The sequence below is a fragment of the Barbus barbus genome, assembly GCF_936440315.1.
Source record: "Barbus barbus genome assembly, chromosome: 2".
NCBI lineage: Eukaryota > Metazoa > Chordata > Actinopteri > Cypriniformes > Cyprinidae > Barbus > Barbus barbus.
In genome coordinates this window covers 1,295,001-1,320,960 of record NC_136730.1, presented here as the reverse complement: position 1 = coordinate 1,320,960, position 25,960 = coordinate 1,295,001, and the positions used below count along the sequence as shown (strand labels likewise).

The 25,960-nt window shown below is 40.5% G+C and overlaps 1 protein-coding gene across 1 annotated transcript in view; it reads right to left on the bottom strand.

Moving 5' to 3' along the window:
• Positions 1-288: 288 nt before the first annotated feature.
• LOC306877996 (butyrophilin subfamily 1 member A1-like) overlaps positions 289-25,960 on the bottom strand; it is a 29,152-nt gene continuing 3,480 nt past the window's right edge. The window contains exons 2-7 of the mRNA XM_079430074.1: positions 10,384-10,740; positions 7,037-7,162; positions 6,930-6,950; positions 6,663-6,701; positions 3,423-3,464; positions 289-3,325 (exon numbers count right to left, since the gene is read on the bottom strand). Coding sequence (XP_079286200.1) covers positions 2,730-3,325; positions 3,423-3,464; positions 6,663-6,701; positions 6,930-6,950; positions 7,037-7,162; positions 10,384-10,740 — 1,181 coding nt within the window. The 3' untranslated portion in view covers positions 289-2,729. The remainder of the gene's footprint in view (positions 3,326-3,422; positions 3,465-6,662; positions 6,702-6,929; positions 6,951-7,036; positions 7,163-10,383; positions 10,741-25,960) is intronic.

Below are 25,960 nucleotides of genomic sequence, written 5' to 3'. Positions count from 1 at the left end.
TACAATCCCTGCCGGCCCGAGACTCGAACCTACAACCTTTGGATTACCTTTGACCAAAGTGCTGTTTTTCCCAAGTTACCGAGTCTCTCATTTGACCCAACCTGTGAAATTAATTATCTTGTAGGGTTAAATACTACTGATACACTGGGTTATTTCCACTAATGTATTATTTTATTGCCTTTACAATAAAATAATGCATTAACAAATATTTGTTTTATAATAAAAGGAATAGTATTAGTGATGGTCTGTAATGTAAATAAAACAAAGAAGGCACTGTAAATGTTTTTTCAGTGTTCCCATTTAATAGTTTTTTTTTTTTGTAAATGTTTTTTAAAACATTTAAATGTAAATGTTAAAAAATACCAATGGCCACAATTTCTGTACATTCAGCAGAGTTTCAGGAGTGACATATATCCCTCATCCCTCAAATAAATACAGGATTCACCTTTGAAATGCAGTCAGGGTTAGTTGCCTATAACGGCTCATGTTTTTGTGTGTTTGAAAAGTGGAGAAGAGTCTTAGCATATATCCTGTGCATAGTGGTTCATCATTTATATCATGAGAGTTTGGCCAAATGTATTACAAAACATGAAAAATGATTTTATAACCTGTAAATTAATGAAAATGTAATGTGATTAATTTACTCTCTCAGATGTGGCTGTTCTAATGATGGACAAAACACATATTCACTCATCAAAAACCTAAGTCCATTTGAGCATGATTTTCAGAAAATGTTAAGTGAAAGTGTCATATATAAAGCCAAAACTTAGTAGTGTGCTGTGTCTCTGGACAGGTATCTCACACTGAGTCACTTCTGCTCTTGTGTTTGGAGTCTGTATTGAGAAACCTGGTCTGTTGTGTCAGTTTGAGTTCTGTTCAGCTCACAAAACTATCATATGACTTCAGCACACTTAGATCATATTAGAACAGTCCCAGTCCCCATTATGGAAGAGTTCAGTGCTTGAGAAAGACTCTTTATGATGTGCTAAAGACTGTAAAAACAATTCTCCTCATCATCTGTGTAGACAGAAGCTGAATGTTCACCATTACATACATTCACATTTATTCTGTTAAATTATTCCTCTGTTTAGTGTGAAAAGTAAATGCACAATGTGAAGGCTATAGTACCTGATTTTCCTGTGTGCACATAAACATTCATAGTTCAATACATAAGAGTATCTGTATGACCCATAAACATACAGTCAGGTCCATAAATATTGGGACATGGACACAGTTCTAACATTTTTGGCTCTATACACCACCACAATGGATTTCAAATGAAACGAACAAGATGTGCTTTAACTGCAGACTGTCAGCTTTAATTTGAGGGTATTTACATCCAAATCAGGTGAACGGTGTAGGAATTACAACAGTTTGCATATGTGCCTCCTACTTGTTAAGGGACCAAAAGTAATGGGACAATTGGCTTCTCAGCTGTTCCATGGCCAGGTGTGTGTTATTCCCTCATTATCCCAATTACAATGAGCAGATAAAAGGCCCAGAGTTCATTTCAAGTGTGCTATTTGCATTTGGAATCTGTTGCTGTCAACTGTCAAGATGAGATCCAAAGAGCTGTCACTATCAGTGAAGCAAGCCATCATTAGGCTGAAAAAACAAAACAAACCCATCAGAGAGATAGCAAAAACATTAGGCGTGGCCAAAACAACTGTCTGGAACATTCTTAAAAAGAAGGAACGCACCGGTGAGCTCAGCAACACCAAAAGACCCGGAAGACCACGGAAAACAACTGTGGTGGATGACCGAAGAATTCTTTCCCTGGTGAAGAAAACACCCTTCACAACAGTTGGCCAGATCAAGAACACTCTCCAGGAGGTAGGTGTATGTGTGTCAAAGTCAACAATCAAGAGAAGACTTCACCAGAGTGAATACAGAGGGTTCACCACAAGATGTAAACCATTGGTGAGCCTCAAAAACAGGAAGGCCAGATTAGAGGAGTTTGCCAAACGACATCTAAAAAAGCCTTCACAGTTCTGGAACAACATCCTATGGACAGAATTTGCTGCACACGTGTAAACACAAACATCTGCACAAACCCTGCCCCATGAGTTTTATAAATACAACAGCTTCACTCCTAAAAGCTACATCATATTTCTCAGCAATGGTAATTATTTTCTATAAATATCATCTTGGCGTTACTTTATTTCACTAAAGAAATCTACCTCTAACGAGCTGCAGATAAAATAGCCTAACAAATGAAAATTACCGTTATTTTTCAGTCTTTATCTGTTCAGTCAGATTTTGTGCTGCAGACCATCCATGACTGCTGTTGTTCATGCTGGAAAATAATAATGGCCACTTGATGTGAATTATAGAAATAACAGCCATTAAAAACCCAAAGGTCTACCATGTGCACTGTAAAGTTATCATTGCAGACAATCAGTTTGGGCAGGAATTAATATAAACATGGATATTGGATACAAGTTGTGTCTAAAATGAAAGTAAACGGATGGGCCAAAAAATCAGATATGGTCAAAAGATCAGATCTGTGCATTAAGACTTGCTGAGTAAACACATCCTGAGATGTCCAGCCCTGTTCTACACATTCTTGAGGTCTTTATGACCACTTGAACACTTTGACCAAAGATCAGAAATATGTTACGTAAGTAGACTGGGAATCAAACCCATGACCTTGTGATCAGATGAAGATTTGTGTTTTTGTGCACATACATCCTCCTTTACATCCAGTTTAAACACACTGCAGTGGTCAGTCAGGCGTCTGAGCTGTTGTTACTCAGTAAAGGCTGACTGGACTCTGCAGCTGATTCTTCAGGTTTTGGACAATCCAGGATTTTAAGTACACTCTTGTCTCCCACACCAGGATTGAACAGAGGAACGACTGATCCAGAGAATCTGCTGCTGATGGTCAGGAGATGTTTTCTCTCTGTGACGTTGTAAAATGACAGCTGACCGTCATCATAATCTAACAGAACTCCCAGTCGCTCAGGTCTCGGTGTCAGAGAGAGTTTAACTGGTGGATCAGTGTTGGTGTGAAAGCCATTAGGACCGTCTGAACACAAGAACCAGAAACCAGCTGATGGAGTTAAAGCAGATCTGTCTCTTGAAGCAGAACTTCCCTCTTTCACCACACCAATACACCAGTAGATTTTAGGAGGTGTATTGTTAAGTGCCAGCTCTACCTCCCAATAGTGACGACCAGAGCTGACTCTTTGGGCTCCAAATGCACATAATTGATATGGAAATCCCTCTCCAGTGTGATTATATCCTGGACTGTCCCTCAGGATTTTACAGTCCTTAGAAACCCTCAGATCTGGATGTGAACGCTCACGGTCTATAGTGATCTCAACTGTGAGGAAAAATACATCAGCAACAATTATTAATGCTTATTGTATATGATATGGTATTGACACACACATGCATATATAACTGAGATTACATCATACCTGCATGTCTCCTCAGTTCTTCTATAGTCACGTCTTCCACAACTAAAATAAAAAAGATAACATTTGTGAGTAAACTACAGCTATAATTGAGAACATCTACAGTATCAAACAAACGAGTCTGTTCTGGAAAGTAAATAACAGTAATAACAATAAGTGAATAATTGTGTGACAGTGGGAATGTCACACAAGGTGCTCTTTATTCTGATAAAATTACTTATGAAATATGATAAATGATATGATAAATTGTAAAAACAAGCATTTTCACTGATGCTTTCAGACCTCTTGATGTTCCTCAATGAAATAAACAGGTTCATAAATATCATGATTGCTCTTGTTGTGAAATCAGTGCTGGTTTATTGAATGTGTGTGGATAGTTCAGTCTGTTTCCACTCGCATCTACCACATTACTCCACTCAGACTCATCAAATATGCCATATTCATGTTTATTTCAGCTATAACACATATGAATATTCATAAGAACAGTTTTAATGTATTATAATATTTACTCATTAGTGCTTATAGCTTTTAAGAGTATGATGCTTTATAACACAGTGAACATTATATTTCTCATAGTTATAATGTATTATAAGTCTCATATCTTGCCATCTCTTCTATCTTGTTTCTTTTTTCCTCTAGTTTTTTGTCCTTATAACATCTGGCAAAGGGAATCCAATGAAAACTAGCCTTTGGGCTCATTTGGATACATTTACATTCATGAATGTTGATTAACGTACACTGTCCCTTTTTGTGACATAAATAAATAGAAAAAACTTTACTTAAAGCCATCAATGGCCACTTATAAGTATAGTAATAATAATAATAATATAATAGTAATATTTTTTCTCTCAAACAGCCATAAGATCAGATTTCTTTGAACTGTTTTTATTTTAATACAGTTTGATTATTTTGATGGTATCCTTCAGACAGCTGTTGTTAAGTAACTCTGCAAACTGCATGTCAACTAGCAGTCATGAGAGTATTAGCAGTATGTCTGATAAATATATGCTAACACTTTATTTTGATGGCTCCCCATCAGACAAACTGACTATAAGGAACTTTATGAGTACGTCATCATCTGCCTACCCTGACCTTAACCTGAGCCTACTAATACTCTAATGACAGTTAGTTGACACGTAGTTACAGAGTTGCTTATAGTCAATAAACTAAGGGGACATCAAAATAAAATGTAACCTAACATATAAACATTGCATTTTTTTTTATATTAGCCTCACAGGGAACACTCAAATAACACTCCACACCTAACCACTTACAAGATGCACTGTACTGATCTTTAATAATGTCAACATATATAGTCCATTATCAATGTAAACGTAGATTTAATATGGTGTTCGTTGTGTTATAAATAATCATAATCTTAACAGTTATAACCACAAATGCGTAAGAATTCTAATGTATTATAATTGTTGTAATGATTATTTATAAAATGATATAACATATTATAAGGTTGTTTATAATGCATTCATTATAATGCCTTAAGAATGCCCTTATAATGTATTATAAATATGAGCTTCATAGAAAGTGTTACCATGATTTTCACGGTTTTAACCTCAGTTGTGAGTCACGTGAGTGCTGTCTATGTGACAGATTTTACACAGAAAAAAATGTCGATGTGAGACAGAATATTGTGTCTTTAAGCTGTGATCCATCTGTTCTCTCTGTGTGTGTGTTTCATCTTTTCAGCAAGTTACTCTTAATTCACTTTAGGATATTATTAAGCAGCTGAAAGACAGCACGTCTGCATGACTATTCCAACAAGTGTTTGTATTTTTGGAGAGGGGGGGGGGGGGCGGTCTTTGATGTTGTTGGGCCTAATATTTTGGCTATAATAAATAAGTCCCTTCTCACAGGTGTAGTTCCTAAATACCTAAAACACGCAACTGTTAAACATTTGCTTAAAAAAAAGAAAATCTTGACCCAACCATCCTCACAATTATACACCTATTTTCAAATGTTTTTTTGTCTAAAATCTTAGAGAAAGATATGTTGGAACAACTGCAGAGTTTTTCAATCTGGATTTAGGAAATACCATAGTACTGAGTCAGCTTTATTAAAGATTTGATCATATAACAACTTTGTAGTCTGTTGACCCGGGGGATTCTGTGATACTCGTACTTTTAGCCTTAAGTGCTGCCTTTGATACTGTGGACCACAGAAAAACCCATTTGTCTCGATGGGCTTTCTTCTTCGGCTTCTGTTTTGAGCCTCAGGGCTCCATTCTGGACTTGGTCTTGTTCTCGGTGTATATGCTGTTTTTCTAAACATGGGGTGTCATTTCACTTTTACCCTGATGACACTCTAATTTTTTTGCCCTTAAGGCTTGAGCTCATTATCGGCATGCTTGTCTGATATTAAGTTTTGGTTTTCTTGACTGAGAAACTGAGGTTATTATGTTTGGGCCAACAGTTGTTCCAGATGCTTTTGATGGTGTTATTTTTGATAGTTTGATAGACAGATAAATGCTGTAGTTAAATCTAGCTTTTTTTCCCCAATTAAGATTATTGTCGAAAGAGTTTCTTAACATTAGCAGAGTTTGAGAGAGTGATTCGTGCATTCATTTCATCAAGACATGACTATTGTAATTCTCTTTATATTGGAATGAGTCAATCCAATATTAGTTGTCTTCAGATGGTTCAAAATGCAGCAACCAGACTTTTGACTGGCACGCGGAAAATTGATCACATATCCCTAATATTACAGTCTTGCACTGGCTGCCCATTTGTTATAGAATTGATTTCAAAATTCTGCTTTCTGTATTTAAAGCTCTGAATGGATTAGCTCCAAAATATCTTTCTAATCTTTTGAATCTAATACAATACTGCTAGATTATTAAGGTCATCTCAACAAAGACTCAAGTCGAGGGATAGCCAGGCTTTTTCTAGTGCTGGTCCAAAACTGTGGAAGAGTCTTCCTATCCATAAGACTAATTTCCACAGAGTCTGAATTTAAATCCAAGTTAAAAGCTTGTCTCTCAGGCTTACATCTGTCTTTGATTTTTAAAGTAGGATTTTCTGATTGGTGTTTTTTAATGTAAACTCCTTATGCTATTGCTTTGCAGTCTTTTTGTCCTCTTCTGACTCTTTTTAGATATTTATCTTTTGTATATTTGTACAGCACAGTGGTCAAATACTGCTGTTTTTATTGGTGCTATAGAAATACAATTTGATTTGATTTGGTAAAGTAAAATAAAAAACATAGCAAAGAACAAATGTCTTCAAATACCTTCTTTTATCAGTTTCTCCATCGTTCCCTCCTCACTATCTGAAATGAGAGAAAATAGCAATGGAAAGTTTAATTATCACAAATACTCCAGACTCTATAAACCACATTAAATTACATTTGAATCCTCTCAGGCATTGATTGGCATATAAAACATAGACCTCTTTAGCTGTATCAGAAAGTCTTCTCAAAAACAGGCATTTTCTTCCTGTAACGCTGTGTCTGACGGGGTTCATCAGATTCATGAATAAATGAGTTCATGTTACTTACTTTCTTTAGCTGGTTTCTTCCCTGCAGAACAGATACAAAAATATCAACACATGAGAAAAAAAACCTTCTGAAAACCATATTTTTAAAATCTTTAAAGCAGACTGTACCTGTCAGTTTCTCTCTGTACTTGTAGAGGATAAACCCAACCAAACCCAGAAGAGCAAAGACAAGGAGGGTGAAGAAAAGAGCCTTCCATGGACCTGATGAATCTGATGGATCTGAGACAGAACTCTCTGGAACAAAACATATTAATACATAAAAAATATTAAGTTAAGTTTAAAAAACAACAACAACAGTGAAAGTCAGCATGAAATGCCATTAGCATTAATGCTCATGTTCAGTTCATATGTTCACAATAGACTTGGCTAAATAATGTTAAAGTTTTCCTAAAATAAGTTCAATGTCAGTCTGTTCTTCACAAAAAGTGACTGCGTGACTAAAATGCCTCAGAATATACTGAACAGAACATATGGACACATTACTGAATCTGATAAACACCAGTGGAATGGGAAGCACATGAGTTTGGAGCATCGTGAACCAGGAGAGAGCGGGGTGAGTTGTGTCAGTTTTTACTTACGGTGCGTTTAAAGCGAGCACATGACAGCAATTGGTCCAACTTAAATATGTACATACATTTCAGGATGTGGTGCATCCCTGGGAACAATCACTTTAGATCTGAAATAAACTGCTTTCAAAATATGGCTTTCCAAAACAAAGTGGTCTCTTGGCTCAACCTGCCCCCAGTGAGGGGTAAATAGGGAGAGGGTAAGTTGAGCTGATCTCTCCATCACAGGGAGAGTAAAATGGATAAATCTTCAAATGCGTGTGGTCACATCACCAATTTTGTTAAAGGCTGCCTTGACACAAGGAGTGTCTCAACTTCCCCACAGGTTCAAATCACCCCACTCTCCTCTACTCCTTTAATGAGGCGTAGATCCATGAAAGCATAATGAACAGTGTACGGCTGGTGGAATATTCTCTTGGTACGGCTGTGCCACATTCAACAGTTTTAGCCAACACCACAGTGTGATTTATCCTAGTGTAACAGAAGGAAAAGTATTAAGACTGGAAACATTTTAAACAAAAATAATTGTTTTACCAAGGTCAGGATTGAGTTTGAGGATGATTCGCACAAAACTATATTTTCTGCAAGCTCAAGGTAAATTATTATTATTATTATTATTATTTTTCTTCATAATTTATGCATACAGTGCAACAGCAAAAACTGTGAGGAAAAAAATGTTATATTAATCAAGCTGCAATACCAAACAGAAGCACAAGGAGATGCCAACAGACCACTAAACCAACCAGCTTAAAGGAACACTCCACTTTTTAAAAAAATAGGCTCATTTTCCAACTCCCTGGAGTTAAACAGTTGAGTTTTGGCGTTTTGAATCCATTCAGCCGATCTCCGGGTCTGGCGGAAGCACTTTTAGCTTAGCTTAGCATAGATCATTGAATCGGATTAGACCGTTAGCATCTCACTCAAAAATGACCATAGTGAAGTGAAGTGACATTCAGCCAAGTATGGTGACCCATACTCGGAATTCGTGCTCTGCATTTAACCCATCCAACGTGCACACACACAGCAGTGAACACACACACACCGTGAACACACACCCGGAGCAGTGGGCAGCCATTTTATGCTGCAGCGCCCGGGGAGCAGTTGGGGGTTCGGTGCCTTGCTCAAGGGCACCTCAGTCGTGGTATTGAGGGTGGAGAGAGCGCTGAACATTCACTCCCCCCACCTACAATTCCTGCCGGCCGGAGACTCGAACCCGCAACCTTCGGATTACAAGTCCGACTCTCTAACCATTAGGCCACGACTTCCCCACGACTTCCCCTTTAAATAGAGTTTCCTATTTAAAGCTCGACTCTTCTGTAGTTACATCGTGTGCTAAGACTGACGGAAAATGAAAAGTTGTGATTTTCTAGACCGATATGGCTAGGAACTATACTCTCGAGTGCAGCAGGAGCAGTGATATTACCAGCGCCTGAAAGTAGTCCCCAGCTAGCTAACTAGTTATGATATAGCTGGGGACTACTTTCAAAAAAGTCAAGTTTTAAATAGGAAAAATATCGAAACTATTTGGTCATTTTTGAGTGAGATGCTAACAGTCTAATCCGATTCAATGATCTATGCTAAGCTACGCTAAAAGTGCTTCCTCCAGACCCGGAGATCGGCTGAATGCATTCAAAAACGCTAAAACTGAACAGTTTAAAACTGGGGAATTGTAAAATGAGCCTATTTTTAAAAAAAAAGTGGAGTGTTCCTTTAAAGGCAGGGCAGGTGATTTGGTTCAAAAACATATTTTGTTATGCTAATTGAAAGTCTGTTCACATCCTGATAGCAATCACTAAATGAAGTGTTCTGAATTTATTTGTATGTGTTTATATTATCTGTGGAAGGCATAGGACAGTAAAATGTTCATCCAATAAAAATGTTCGGTCCAAATATTGAGATAGGCTGTCATGCCTGCCTGTCAAAATATGTATTTGCATATCTCTGCGCACACTGTTTGAGCAGACATGCTTATCAGCGCGTTCCAGCGAGATGTTAGGTAATCTGACAGCGTTGCAATCCTCCACCAACGCCATCTCTCATCGTGTCACAGGTCTCTGGTCTGACGGAGTGTGTTTGTGTGTTTTGGAGGCGTGGCTATGCAGAGTGATTACACAGAGAGGGTGGGGTCTTGTTTTCAAAGCTAGTTTGCTATCGCTACCTTTACCAAAATCACCTGCCCTACCTTTAACCTGACTGTATATCATACCTGTCAACCCTCCCGTTTTTTCCATTTAAATTGTTTTTCATATATCGCCAGTATTTTTTTATCTTTTTATAAAAACAGCTGGCAGATAATGAATTTACAATTTTTCAATAAGCCTTTCTGCTCATTTTGTTTAGACCAAAACCAAAATAGATCCTTATGTTTTAATGCAGAGAGCATGCAGTTGTATATGTGATGTTGTATATTAATGCTAAAGGACACGGAAGTGTATGTTGTTGTAGTCGTCTTTACCTCTATTACATTTGCCATCCATCAAAACTTTATTAGTGAGAAACTGGCTTGCTTTATTCAGCCCATACAGTCCAGTCCTGACTTTAGCAGTGGCTCATGTTTGGATAAGATTTGAGGATGTTGAGGATGCTGATCGCTAACTTTTATGTCATGTCTTGAATATGTTTACAGCTATTGGCTAAACGGTTATATAAACCCACCTCCAGAAGGTGATTTTGTCCCAGAGCTGAACTTCAGACATGCCGACAGGCAGAAAAGACATATATGAAAAGCATATATTTTACACAGATGATTTTCAATAATATCGTATCATACAAACCTCAAGTTCTATAATTTATTATTATTATTTTGTGTGCATGGCTCAGGGAGGGCAGAGCTCTATTGCCCTTTATTGGCCAGCCACCACTGATAATGAATTGTAGTTTTTGACTCACCAGTGACTTTGAGATCTACGACTTTGCTTCCATATGAACTTTCTCCACTCACATAGCAGTGAAATGGACCTTCATCCTGAAATGTGAGTTTCTCCAGCCGTAGAGAGATGTCTCCATCCTTCAGTCCACCAGACTGATCTGACCGTGGAGTCAAAGAGCTTCGGTTCCTGAAACATTCCTGGATGTCCTGGATCTTCCCATCATGATAGAAGACAATGGGGTTGTTGAAGTCCTGGCGGTACCAGCGGATCTCCAGAGCTTCAGCGTTCTCAGGAGGAGAGATCCAGCAGGGCAGAATCACTGTGGATCCCACATGAGCCTCTACAGGATCACCAGGAACCACTACAGTGAACGACTCTGAGAGACACAGAAAGACACGCTCAGTGAAATGAATGCTGCATCCCAATGTGCCTACTTATACTTTGACCTTAAAGTATGTACTCTTTTGGTGAAGAAAAAGATCACACTCAAACCCCTTTTTGCAAACCTCTCTACCTAAGGTTAATCCCCCGCATCCACCACGTTTGTAGTTTTTCTAACGCGTTTTATACGTGTTTGTAGTTCTGGACCAAATCCTTCGCCAAAGCGTAATGGATTGTGGGCAATTTTAGCCATTAGAGTGTGCACGGATCCACGCTTATTGACCTGAAATAGTGGACCATCCGGGGACTTTTGGCATACTCATTTCAACATACTATGCTTTGGGACACACTTATTGTAATCTCACATTCTATTTAGGATGGATAGTATGAACATTGGGACACAGGGATACAGTGTGTTAATCTTCAATCTGTAGTAAAGTTTAAATATATTTTTTTATAATCAGCATATTTTCACTGACGAAATCCAGTTATTTTACTAGGAATCCAGGTAATCGGGAATTTCGTGTAAGAGCGTACGATTTCCCGCTCAGATTGTGGAATTCGTGAATTATCTGCATTGACGAACAGAAAACTGATCGGGTGTGCTTCACACACTATCAGTGTTGGGAGTATCGCATTACAAGTAACGTGAGTTACGTAATTTTCAAGTAACTAGTAAAGTAACGCATTACTTTTTAATTTACAAGAAAATATCTGAGTTACTTTTTCAAAAAAGTTTCTCATTTACTGACTGACAGTGTGCTGTGTGAACATGCTGTTACTGTAGTTCTAGACTAAATGTGAATGTGCATTAATTCATCCCACTCGCAAAAAACTGATTTAGTATTCATCAAAATGAATTAAAACAGTGAAATGCAAACTCAGAATATGACGCAAACTGCAATAATTAAATGTTAAACAACACAAATGTATCTTATCCCATTTTATTAACCAATGTCTTTGCTGCTGACCTTTGATGATCCAGTTCAGCCATACTAATAAGCAAAAATGACTTTAGATAAACTAACAATTGTGCTTCATTGTTTTTTTATTGCTGAAGAGTGTTAAACCTTCTTATCCTGAGTTTTAGTGAAGTGAGTGAAGTGAAGTGACATTCAGCCAAGTATGGTGACCCATACTCGGAATTCATGCTCTGCATTTAACCCATCCAACGTGCACACACACAGCAGTGAACACACACACACACTGTGAACACACACAGCAGTGAACACACACACACCGTGAACACACACCCGGAGCAGTGGGCAGCATTTATGCTGCGGCGCCCGGGGAGCAGTTGGGGGTTCGGTGTCTTGCTCAAGGGCACCTCAGTCGTGGTATTGAGGATGGAGAGAGCGCTGGACATTCACTCCCCCTGCCTACAATTCCTGCCGGCCGGAGACTCGAACCCACAACCTTCGGATTACAAGTCCGACTCTCTAACCATTAGGCCACAATTTTTACTTTACAGACGTGAATTTACTTTTCCTTCACAAGATACAGGGCTTTTGTATTAATGTAATTTCTTGTATTAAAAACAATCAATCAAACAATCAAAAGTAACGTAACGCATTATTTTCCATAAAAAGTAGCTAAGTAACGTAATTAGTTACTTTTTTAGGGAGTAACGCAATATTGTAATGCATTACTTTTAAAAGGAACTTTCCCCAACACTGCACACTATTGACTTTATAGCCTACAACTGAAGTTTTTGTCAGTAATTTTTAAAAAAGTTAGTTAAGAGTAGAGAGTTTAGTTTCTCAGATTATCCTAAACCACTTTACATGAACTAAAAAACATAACTGGGGCTGTGTTCGAAATGCCATACTATCATACTACTCTTACTATTTCTGCAGCATCCAGTATGTATGCTGCTCATAGTATGTACATTTGCTGTATGCATGAAATACCCGGATGACCTACTATTGTTACGAATCCTGGCCATGCACTTCAGTTTACTCACCACCAGAGGTCACCCGTTCACCACAGTGACTATTTTCACTCACAAGCACATTGGACTCCATTTCCCACCATCCATTGCACTCCCTAATCACGCACAGCTGTTCTCAATTATCACACCCACACCTGATCACCATTTCACAATCACCACTAGGGCTGGGCGATATGGCTGAAAACTGTATCACGATATAAGTGTTTCATATCGGTCGATATCGATAATTATTGATATTGCTTTTAAGGTTGTACATCAAGTTCGTGGTATTACCAGTCTTGGCGGGGACGACGGTCTTGCATAATTTGCAGACGACATTTGGTCTGACTACGGTCAGACTTATAATATCCAAAAAACTGCCATACTGGCAAGTAGGGCTGGGTATCGTTCAAAAATTTTCGATACCGATACCTTGAGTTCGATACCGGTTCCTGAACGGTACTTTTTTCGATACCAGTTTTATAAAATCAGTTTTAATAAGATTACATTATCTGAAAAAACTATTTTTTTTAGCTTGTTGATATTTATACAGACTCAAAGCCTCATCTCCTGAGCCACTGCACAAAGGAACAAAATATATCCAACACAATAAATAAATAAATAATTTTAATAAAGTTCAAATTGTTTTCAGTTTACACATCTGTTAGGCTACGTTTACATTAGTGCGTGTTCATTTTAAAACACAAAGCTCAGACAGAATCATCATTTCTAGGTTGTTAAAGAAATTTAAAATCTTCATCCACTTTCATAAGTGGGTGTTTTATTTTCTTTCACCATATGTTTTATTTTCATTAAATTCTGGTGTAGTATGTCTAATTATTTGAATGCATAAAAACAACTTAGTTTATTTAAATTTATTCTTAAAATAGCCTTATGAAATGTTTTATTTTTCCTCAGAAATTCTGTGTTCTGTATCTGGTTTTCAAATGAAGACATAAAACATTAATTTAATTTATCTTTAAATTATTGAAAATCAAAGTTGATTTATTTTGGCAAACAAAGGGGGGTTACTATTAAAATTAAAACATGGAATAACTGTTGTGTGATCATTACTAAAAAAAAAAGTTTTAATCATTTTAATAGTAGCCTAGTAGTAGCAGTATGTACTGTCTGCTGAACAATATTAATACCGTTAATATTAAAACCGAACTTTTATTTTGACGGGTTGCCTGGAATTCCTTTACAGTTCTGTGTGTATATGATATGAGTTAGTTTTACTCGAATCAAAAGGTAAAATGCTCATGAAGTGACTTTCAGAGTAGGTCTGGAGATGCTGTTCATGTCCTCATTTAGTGAGACGGCAGACGCTGAAATGACCGCGAACGTCACGCGAGCTTCAGTCTGTGTATAATAAACAAACCGCGCGATATAAAGAGCAGACTGCTCCGTGCGCTTTCGAAACGCTCTCGTGGAAGTCAAACACTGATGATCAATCTGCACGTCGCCGTTTCTAGTCAAACACACCTGGTGCTGCAGGATTATTGGCTCACTGATGGTGATGAGATTAACCCCTTAGGTATCGAAATTTGGTACCGAACGACAAGACGTTTTTCGATACTCTGTGGTATCGAGGCAATTCAGTCGGTGCCTAAAAAGTATCGAACTCGATACCCAGCCCTACTGGCGAGCTGACTTTCTCTTTTATTTACAATTTCCTCGCTCGCTGCGGCACTCATTTTCTGCTTATGAAGAGGAATCCAGCAGACCAGCCAGGTCTGGCTGCAGACGTGCACTCTCAGGCGCGCGTGCGCACTTAGACACGAGACAACGATATGGCGCAACTAAACATGATACTGTTACATGATTGCCTGTTAGCGTGTCACTCCCTACGTTGCTAGGTTACCAGAGAGCGAGTGCCTTTGTTAATGCAACCAAACTTGCTTCGCAACCTTTGTTTTCTTCCGACGAAGAATAAAAAATATTGAAAGTTTTATCGAACATATTTTTTATTGATATCGCTCACGTGTCTATCGCGATACATATCGTTATCGTTTTATCGCCCAGCCCTAATCACCACCACTCTCTACTTAAGCCTGGGACTTGCTCTTGCTCACCGCCGAGTATTGTTAGCCTAGTCTGCATACAAAGCGGTCCCCTTAGTAGTCTTGTCTGGTTTATTTTGCCGTGTCTGACCCTGCCCGTGTTTTTGGATTATTCTCTCTGCCTTGCCCTGTCTGGATTTGGTACGCCGATCGTCGACCCACGCTTGCTCCACGGATTGCTCTGTCTTGCCTCTGTCATACCTGTTTGCTGTCTCTCGACCCTGCCTGTATGACCACGTCTTTTAATAAAGCTTCGCAAATGGATCCGCACGTCTCACGTCTCGTCACTCCCGTAACAGAATACTCGGCCCAACAAGGACCCAGCAGCTTTTCCGACGAACATCGGTCAGGTATGGATGCAGCTATCCTATTATTGGCCCTTAAGCAGGGTACACGATCACTAGAGCGTTACATCGCTGAATATTTGGCTTTGGCTAATGGCTCAGACCTACCAGATTGCATGTTAATAGATTTTTTTTGTGATGGCTTTAACCAGCCACTAAAAGCAAAAATAATTTACCAAGCTCCTCGTTCATCATTGAGTCATTTCCTGGACTATGTTCAGTGGACTGAGGGTTCGGCAATCACTGTGGGAGTCGCGGAGGAAAGAGATACCGCACCCGATTGTTTGATTGCAACTGCGTTAGATCACGCTCACAAAATGGCAACCAAAACACCACCTCATAGCGTCATTGCTGCTGGTATAGAACCAAGTCGAGTCCCAGCCTATTTCAAAGAGCCAAGTCGAGTCCCAGCCTATTTCAAAGAGCCAAGTCAAGCCACAGCCTGCGTTAAGAAGCCAGAGTCTGCTCACGTCATGCCAGCCAAGCCAGAGTCTGCTCACGTCGTGCCTGCCAAGCCAGAGTCTGCTCACGTCGTGCCTGCCAAGCCAGAGTCTGCTCACGTCGTGCCTGCCAAGCCAGAGTCTGCTCACGTCGTGCCTGCCAAGCCAGAGTCTGCTCACGTCGTGCCTGCCAAGCCAGAGTCTGCTCACGTCGTGCCTGCCAAGCCAGAGTCTGCTCACGTCGTGCCTGCCAAGCCAGAGTCTGCTCACGTCGTGCCTGCCAAGCCAGAGTCTGCTCACGTCGTGCCTGCCAAGCCAGAGTCTGCTCACGTCGTGCCTGCCAAGCCAGAGTCTGCTCACGTCGTGCCTGCCAAGCCAGAGTCTGCTCACGTCGTGCCTGCCAAGCCAGAGTCTGCTCACGTCGTGCCTGCCAAGCCAGAGTCTGCTCACGTCGTGCCTGCCAAGCCAGAGTCTGCTCACGTCGTGCCTGCCAAGCCAGAGTCTGCTCACGTCGTGCCTGCCAAGCCAGAGTCTGCTCACGTCGTGCCTGCCAAGCCAGAGTCTGCTCACGTCATGCCTGCCAAGCCAGAGTCTGCTCACGTCATGCCTGCCAAGCCAGAGTCACACCACGTCTCAGTGCTCCAGCCAGAGTCATACCACGTCTCAGTGCTCCAGCCAGAGTCACACCACGTCTCAGTGCTCCAGCCAGAGTCACACCACGTCTCAGTGCTCCAGCCAGAGTCACACCACGTCTCAGTGCTCCAGCCAGAGTCACACCACATCTCAGTGCTCCAGCCAGAGTCACACCACGTCTCAGTGCTCCAGCCAGAGTCACTTCACGCCTCAGCTCCTCAGCCAGAGTCTCTTCACGTCTCCGCCGGATTGCCAGAGTCTGTCACACCCAGAGATTTAAGGTCAGTCCTTTGAGTTCCCTGTCTGGTTTCCAGCATAAGGGACCCACTACTGATATCGGTGCGAGCAGCTGGCATTCCCAGGGCCTCAACCCTGGCAGTTACAGAGACTGTTCCCCTGACCTCAGTGCTTCCCGTTATGGCGGTTGCCATTTTGTGTGTGTGGGCTGCACACTGTGCTCCTGAGGCCTCTCTTGTCCACGAGTCTGCTCCAGTGCCTCCAGAGGTGGCGGCTTCCGCTTCAGAACCTCCCGAAGTGGTGGCGCCCACTCTTGAACTCCCTGTCTACCCTGTCACGGCCATGGAGGCCGTTCCTGAACTCACTGTTTGCCCTGTCACGGCCACGGAGGCCGTTCCTGAACTCACTGTCTACCCTGTCACGGTCATGGAGGCCGCTTCCATTCAAGAGCCTGCTCCAGTGCCTTCAGAGGTGGCGGCTTCGGCTGCAGAACCTCCCGAAATGGTGGCACCTACACCCGAATCCAGTTCTCCAGTCACGGCCAGGAGTGCCGATCCAGATCCCTGAGAATCCAGTTCTCATGTCACGACCAGGAGTGCCGTTCCCGATCCTTCAGAGTCCGTGCTGCCTGAGCACCCCACAGAGATCACTCCAGAACTTCCTGTAGCTCGAGTCACGGCCAAAGAGGCCGTCTGTGAACTCACGCCCTGTCCCGTCACGGCTAAAGAGGCCGTCTGTGAACTCAAGCCCTGTCCTGTCACGGCTAAAGAGGCCGTCTGTAAATCCTCGCCCTGCCCTGTCACGGCTAAAGAGGCCGTCTGCAAATCCTTGTCCTGCCCAGTCACAGCTATGAAGGCCGTCTGTAAATCCTTGTCCTGCCCAGTCAAGGCTATGGAAATCGTCTGTGAATCCTCGTCTTGCCCAGTCTCGGCCATAGAGACCGTCTACGAACTCTCGACCTGCCCTGTCACGGCCCCTGGGACCATGGGGACTCTCTCTGTGTTGTCTGTCTCTGTTCTCCCTGTGGTGTCTGTCTCTGCTCTCCCCAGATCCCTGATCCTGCCATGGCTTCCTGAACAGCCTGCTCTACCGTGGAGATCCTCTGCCCTGTCTACGCCACACTGGTGGGCTCTGGCTTTGTCTTTTCAGCGATGGTGATCAGCTGTCTGGTTCTAGGGGTCTCCTGCTTCGCCCAGGTGCACTCTGGTCCCGTCCTGCCCTGCAACAAGGACTCTCTCTGTGTTGTCTGTCCCTGCTCTCTCTGTGTTGTCTGTCCTTGTTCTCCCCAGATCCCAGTCTCTGTCATGGGTTCCTGCCCTGTCTGCCTCCCTGTGGTGGTCCTCTGCCCTGCCATGGTGGTCTTCTGCTCGGGTCTGGTGGGCTCTGGTCTCGCCTGTTCCGCCCTGGTGGGCTCTGGTCTCGCCTGTTCCGCCTGCTCCGCCCTGGTGGGCTCCTGTTCCGCCTGCTCCGCCCTGGTTTCCTGCCCTGCCGGCTCTGCCTCGATCCCCGGCCTCTGCACTTCCGCAGGGATCTGGCCCTCCATCCCTCCCCCTGTTCCGCCTCCGCTCCACCGCCCTCCTTGATGGTATCGGAGCATCTAGAAGCCGCTCCTTGGGGGGGGGGCTATGTTACGAATCCTGGCCATGCACTTCAGTTTACTCACCACCAGAGGTCACCCGTTCACCACAGTGACTATTTTCACTCACAAGCACATTGGACTCCATTTCCCACCATCCATTGCACTCCCTAATCACGCACAGCTGTTCTCAATTATCACACCCACACCTGATCACCATTTCACAATCACCACCACTCTCTACTTAAGCCTGGGACTTGCTCTTGCTCACCGCCGAGTATTGTTAGCCTAGTCTGCATACAAAGCGTTCCCCTTAGTAGTCTTGTCTGGTTTATTTTGCCGTGTCTGACCCTGCCCGTGTTTTTGGATTATTCTCTCTGCCTTGCCCTGTCTGGATTTGGTACGCCGATCGTCGACCCACGCTTGCTCCACGGATTGCTCTGTCTTGCCTCTGCCATACCTGTTTGCTGTCTCTCGACCCTGCCTGTATGACCACATCTTTTAATAAAGCTTCGCAAATGGATCCGCACGTCTCACGTCTCGTCACTCCCGTAACAACTATATTTGCCAGAATCTGCTAAATATAACTCAAGTATACTGAAATCAGTACAGAAGCTGTGTTCTGAATGGCATACTATCATACAACTCCTACTATACTGCAGTATGCTGTGTGAATACTGTGAATAGTATGTGAATTTTCTGTATGCATGGAATGCCCGGATTACCTGCTACATTTGCTGAAATTTGATGTATGCATCTGAAGACGCTGTGTGGGGTACTGTTTCCCAGAATGCAACGCGCTCCATGTGACCTTTCATCTTCAAATGCGTGAGTGAACTGGAGGCGGGGAATAATAATTATAAATGTTTATACATATACATGTAATCTACAAACTATCGCTGTGCATTTAAAAACAATATCATTTGTAGGACATAAATTGTACTTTAATCTCTACGGCACTTTTCCGATCAAGTCAAATGACGTCACCTTTATCTCTATAGCGCTTTATACATTGTTTCAAAGATATTACATAATAATATTAATATTTCAGCAATATAATATATAAATAAATTATATATATATATAACTAGAATTAATATTTCAATTAAGCAAACAGAATTAAATTCCGATGCAAACAGCTCTAAAAAGAAATGGAGTGTATTTACTCTAAAGACAAATAAACCAATTTGTTGTCAGAGGCTATTTACATTAACTCCGGCCGTTACGGTATATATAACCGTAAATTGTTTTTCAAATAGACTATTTATGTAAAGGTTAGGGACAGAAAAGAGGACATTTCCATAGAATGACCCAACTAACATTCCGTATGCAATAACATTCCAGTCTACAATATAAATTGATCACATAGCCCAGCCTACATGAGTTATTCTATTAATAGGTCTAATATTTTAATCTCATCAGGTCTGTATGCAGTGGAAGATCTAGGGGTGGGGCCAGAGGGGCACTGGCTCCAGCTGAAATCTGATTGGCCCCTGAAGTGCCCCTGTCCTGTCACTCATTGGTGATTTACGTTAGCGTTAAGTCATTTGAAATTCAACCTGTGTACCGCATCTTAATATGCTGACTGATTTAAAATTGTAATTTTGGGCACCCCTGAAATGGGTCGACATTACCTTATGTTTTCAACGGAGTAATACAATTTGTACTATTTAACTTAATGCTGTTGAACCTACTTTACAAAGCAAACTTTTTGCTAAAATAATAGCGTGCGGTTTCTCGGGTGGAAGTTGTGCTCATTACTAAAGCAACATTAGGTTCCAAGCGCGTTTTCTTTCAGAATCATCTCTGACATTTAGAAAAACTAGCATTTTGTTTAAATGAAAGTAAGATCCTCACATTGACCCGGTGTGATAAAACAGTTTGGCTGAAAATAGTGGAATAGTGTGGAAAGTGCATTAAATTCTAATGTAGTCTGTGTGCAAGCATCGTATGATTCTCGGTAACACTGCAGTAAGGAATGAAACTATTACCCATTTCACAATGAAATTTTGACGGTTAGTTTTACTGTTTTACATTTTCAAGATTCAAGATTTTTATTTGTCACATACACAATTATACAGAGTATAACCAGCAGTGAAATGTAGGTCAGGTCCGCTCCAAAGACAGTGCAATTATATAGAATACAAATATTAAGAAAAAGAAAAGTAGAAAAAATAAGAGGAATAAAATAAAAAAAAGATAAAAAATATAAATATAAATGTGCAGGTCAGTATGTTGTTGACTTAAATAGTAATAAAGAGGAATGTGCAAAAGAATGTGCAAAAAGTTGTCCAGGGTATTTATATAGCAGCAATATGAGGTAGAAAAAATTATGAATAGCTTATTGATATAGTGATATTAACATGAAGTCAAGTGATGTTATGACACAGAGTTAGAGTTTAGGAGCCTGATGGCCTGGGGGAAGAAGCTCCTCCTAAGTCTCTCAGTTTTTGCCATCAGGCTACAGAAGCGCTTACCAGATGGAAGCAAAGTGAATAGATGGTTAGCAGGGTGATTTGAGTCCTTGATTATTTTGACAGCTCTATTTTTGCAGCGTTTGAGGTAGATGTCCTGCAGAGATGGGAGAGCAGACCCTGAGATGCGCTCAGCTAAGCGCACAACTCTCTGTAGTGCTTTGCAGTCCTGATTGGAGCTGTTTCCATACCACACTGAGATGCACTGAGTCAATACACTTTCTATGGTCCCTGAATAGAAAGTTTTCAGGATTGCTGGTGAGACCCTGAATTTCCTCAGCTGTCGCAGATGGTACAGTCTTTGCCTGGCTTTCTTAACCTGTGTTTGGATGTGTGTAGTCCAAGTCAGGTTCTCGGAGATGTTTACACCGAGGTACTTGAAGCTACTCACCCTCTCCACAGGGGTCCCACTGATCCTGAGAGGAGTGTAGGGCTGCTGCTGTCTCTTCCTAAAGTCCATGATCAGCTCTTTAGTTTTGCTCACATTCAGAGAGAGACAGTTGTCCTGGCACCATGATGTGAGACTCTCTACCTCATCCAAGTATGCGGTCTCATCGTTGTTGGAGATGAGGCCCAGAACCACAGTATCATCAGTGAATTTGACAATAGATGTGGAGCTGTGAGAGGACACGCAGTCATGCGTGTAGAGAGAGTAGAGCAGGGGACTCAGGACACAGCCCTGTGGGGCTCCTATGTTCAGAGTGATGGAGTTTGAGGTGAACTGGCCAACTTTCACCACTTGAGGTCTGCCGGTGAGGAAGTCTTGAATCCAGTCACAGAGTGAGGAGTTTAGGCCGAGGTCTGTGAGTTTAGAAGTCAGCTTGATGGAGACTATAGTGTTGAAAGCTGAGCTATAGTCAATGAATAGCAGCCTTACATAATTCCCATTGTTGCTGTCCAAGTGTGTGAGAGAAGAGTGGAGGACGTGAGAGATGGCATCGTCCGTGGATCTATTTGGGCGATAGGCAAACTGAAGAGGGTCCAGAGTATCAGGGATTAGTGTTGTCAAAAATATCGATATTTCGATAAATATCGATACTGAAATATCTGAACGGTACCAATATTAATTTCCCGAAGTATGGATACACCGATACTAGCCGAGCTTCTCTCCAAAGGCGCGTGGACAAGCACCACACGTGACCGCACTCGTCTCCTTCGCTCTGGTTAAATAGCAAAAGTGAAGTGAATAGAAAGATGACTGCTCTGGTTGTTAAAGAACACAGCAGGAGCGCTATCTGTAGGGATCTATGATCTCCGCGATGCAGAGAACGCACACGGAATCCAGTCATAAAAACGGAATTTACAGTTTAACGCGGAATGTCACGGAATTTGTCAAAGTTTGGATGAATTAATCAAAAGTAGGTCATTACACTTAAATCAAATCGCGATATGGACTAGTATCTGTAAATATTAAGCTGCAAAAGTGGATTTAAATATGAATGCTGCATGTTCTGCGCGTCTCTGTGTGAATGTGCTGCACGTGCGGTTGTGTTTATTAATGTGGCGCTCGCGGTGATTTCAGCGTCTGCCGTCTCAATGAGGACATAAATACATCAACAATATCTCCAGAACTGACCTGAAAGGCACTTTACCAGCATTTTACCATTTAATTTGAGTAAAACTAGCATCATATCATACACACACAGAACTTTAAAGGTATTCACGGCAACCCGTCAAAATAAAAGTTTGACACACGCCACGTCATTCCCACGGATTCCAACACCCAGCGGGATGGACCTGGCTCTTAAGGCTAAAACTCTATCAAAGGGCCATATCTCCTTTTTTTATAATTTGTTGTCCTCCAACAGTGAATCTATTTTACATAAGATCAAGATGAAATGGGAGTCAGAACTCCAATTGAATCTTTCTGAAACATTTTGGGAGGGAGCCATGGGGGTTGTTAACTCGTCATCCAGCTGCGTTAGACTGTCACTAATACAATTTAAAGTCTTCCACAGATTACACTATAGTAAGGACAAATTATCAAAACTCTATCCAGACAAATTTGATGATAATTGTAGCAGATGCTCGCAGGCTCCATGTAACCTTACCCACATGATTTGGACATGCCCCAAGTTGTCTGAATTCTGGCGACTATTCTTTAAAACAATTTCCAATATATTAGGCATAAATTTAACTCCAACCCCACATATCGCTATTTTTGGCAAGCCTCCAGACGATATCCGTACCACAACCACTCAAAATAACATAATTGCCTTCGCCTCTCTTATTGCTCGCAAGAGAATTTTGTTATTGTGGAAGTCTCCTCAACCACCATTAATCAAAGTTTGGCTACATGACATTTTAGGCCTTTTGAAACTGGAGAAAATCAAATTCTCGCTTAGGGGGTCAACTGGCAGGTTCTATAGTCAGTGGAGACCACTACTTAACTATCTAGATGAGCTTCCAGCTCAGGAAGTCTCTTTGTAGGGTCCTACTATATGGTTATATATACTATTCCTTCTATCCAGGTTCGCCAGCGGCAGATAGCCCCCCCCGATTTTGATCTGTTCACCCTGAAACACTCCAACATAACAGATAACAGCAGATAACTCGCTTTGATGTCTGAGGAGTGGGCAGCAATTGTTTGTTTGATGTTTACTTTGTACAGTTAATGATTAGCACTAGCAACTTACATTGGTATCTTTAATTATTACTGTGTAGGTATAAGTGTATATAAATGTATGTATGAGTACATATAAAGGTTTTTATTTTATTTTATTTATAAATTTTTTTTTAATTTTTTTTTAATTTTTTTTTTTTAAATGTATAAGTGGATTATGGGTTTGGGGAGGGGGGATGTTGTTCAGTTAAGTTCATAAAAGGGAAAAGGAAAGAAAAAGACATTGTATTCTTGTATACACTTCATGTTTGTCTTTTGCAACTGATAAATAAAAGTTATAAAAATAAAAAAATAAAAAGTTTGGTTTAACAGCCTATTAAAGACCGTGTGCCAGAAATAGGCTATATTACTATTATTTAGTAGAATGTACATAATACTACTACTTACTACTACTGTTATTTTTTTTAAAGAAATAATCACAAAATATTTTAATTTTAATAGTAAATCCCCTTCATTTGCCAAAAATGTAAATGTTTAATTTTCATTAATTCAAATATAAATTAATTAAAATTGTTTTATGCCTTCATCTGATATCCAGTCAAATTTAAATACACAACACAGAATTTCTGAGGGGGAAAACACATTTCATAAGGCTACTGTAAGAATAAATAAAAATTGTTTGTATGCATTCAAATAATAGACATGCTAAAACACAGAATTTGGTAACAATAAAACATAAGGTTCAAACATTTCATACAGCCCTAAACGTGTCATTTTTGTTACACTTTTAATAAATTAAATGTTAAATTGTATAATTTTCATGATTTTAATGAATTAGACATGCTTTTAGATTAATAGCATTTAATTTGACCATTAAAAAAAAAAGAGTGCAGAAAAATTCAAACGGAAAAAAACGGAATCCAGACAAATTAAAATGGAAAATATTTAACGGAATTTGGGGAAAAATAAAACGGATTTCATAGGGCCCTATATCTGGAAATATTTTGGTTATGAAGCAAATGAGAATATCAACAAATAGAACTTTGGATTTTAATTAGTACATGTATTAGTAAACGTTAGTTTCAATTAACATTTAACTAAGATTAATAAAAGATTAATAAATAAATCAACAAATGCAGTACCTCAAGACATTTTTTTGTTCATGTAAAATATACCGCATGTTCTCGACTTGTTACATTTATCTTTAAATTAAAAAAATTACCCCCTTAACATTGTGGCAGTTTTTTTCTCCGTGGTATCGAAAATGGTATCGAGTATCGATATTTTTCAAGGTATCGTATCGAAGTTAGAAATTCCAGTATCGTGACAACACTATCAGGGATGGAGGAGCAGATGTGGCTCTTTACAAGTCTCTCAAAAACCTTCATGACTATAGATGTGAGGGCAACTGGGCGATAGTCATTCAGGCAAGAGGGTTTATTGTTCTTTGGCACAGGGATAATAATGGATTTTTTGAATGAAGTGGGAACCACGGAGGTAGCAAGGGACTCATTAAAGATGAAAGTAAACAAACCAGCGAGCTGATCAGCGCAGGACCTCAGAACACGGCCGGTTATCCCATCAGGACCGGCTGCTTTCCTGACGTTCACTTTCTTTAGCGCCCTCCGAACCTCATCCTCCGACACGGTGATTACAGGATCATCGCTGCTCTGCCTGCTGCTTCCTGACGCGCTGGCCGGCAGAAACGCGCCGCCGCCGTTGCCATCGAAGCGGCCGAAGAAGATGTTTAACTCGTCGGCCAGCAACGGATCTGCTCTCACCTCCGCGGAGGATTTGTTTCCGAAGTCACAGATGGTCCTCAGTCCCTGCCACATCCGTCGAGAGTCATTGAGCTGGAAATGAGACTCAATTCTCTCTCTGTATCTGTGTTTGGCGGCTCTTACTGCGCGTCGGAGAGCATAGCACGATGCTTTGTACTCGCTCATATTCCCAGACAGAGGAGCGAGTAAATATCATTAAAACTGAATTCGATTATTGCTGTAATGTATGGTGTAATTCACACTCGAAGCCAGGGGGCGCAGACTCATATAACTTGTAGATGTTATCACAGTATGAAAATAATGTATTGTTTGCCTCATTAATAAGAAGCCTCATCAGATTGCATAAGTTGTTTCAAACATTCAGTGGCATTTTAAAATGAGTTTTTAGTAAAAACAGTATTAATAGTCTTGTGTTGATGACTAAACATGCTAGCCCTTATGCAAATAAGAACAATTATATTTTATGAATACTTCAGGAAAGATAATCGACTTGAGACCATAAGAATGTTTTTATTTTTTTGTATGTTTGTTTTTAAAGGAAGACATTTAATAATAATTTTAGAGATGAAATGAAGTTTGACCAAAGAAATGTGGGATCAAACAGTATAAGAAGAAAGTTTTCAATAAACAATGGGCAATAAATAAAAGATATTAGCATCATGATTAAAATCATCTAAAAGTCTCCTATCAGGGAGAAGTGTGAATGTGCGCATGGAGACGAAGCACAAGACAATAAACTGCATGGATGCTTAGATAATGTGAGTAACTATTAGATGGCATTTTACAGTCGACTCTAAACAAAATCTCATGGAATACTCTAAAATATATTTCATGAAACGTAAGAGTTATAGAGTTATCCTCAGATTTGAAAAAGCACATGGTCAGATTTGTGGCTTTACCCGCATTGTGTTTCTAGACAGCAACAAGGCTAAGTTTATATTTTCTTGTCAAAGATATTTAATGTAAATAATAATTCTAATAACTGTAAATTCAAGCCTTTGTAGCTATTTTTCTGACTTAAGGACAACAATCTGCCAAATGTCTTCTTTAAATTGACACTACAGTTATACCTTTTAGTCATTTCCTGTATTTTAACAATACTGATAACCGTGATCAGTTTGGTCAATATAATCATGATATAACATTTTCATTCGGTTTCATTTCTACACTGCAA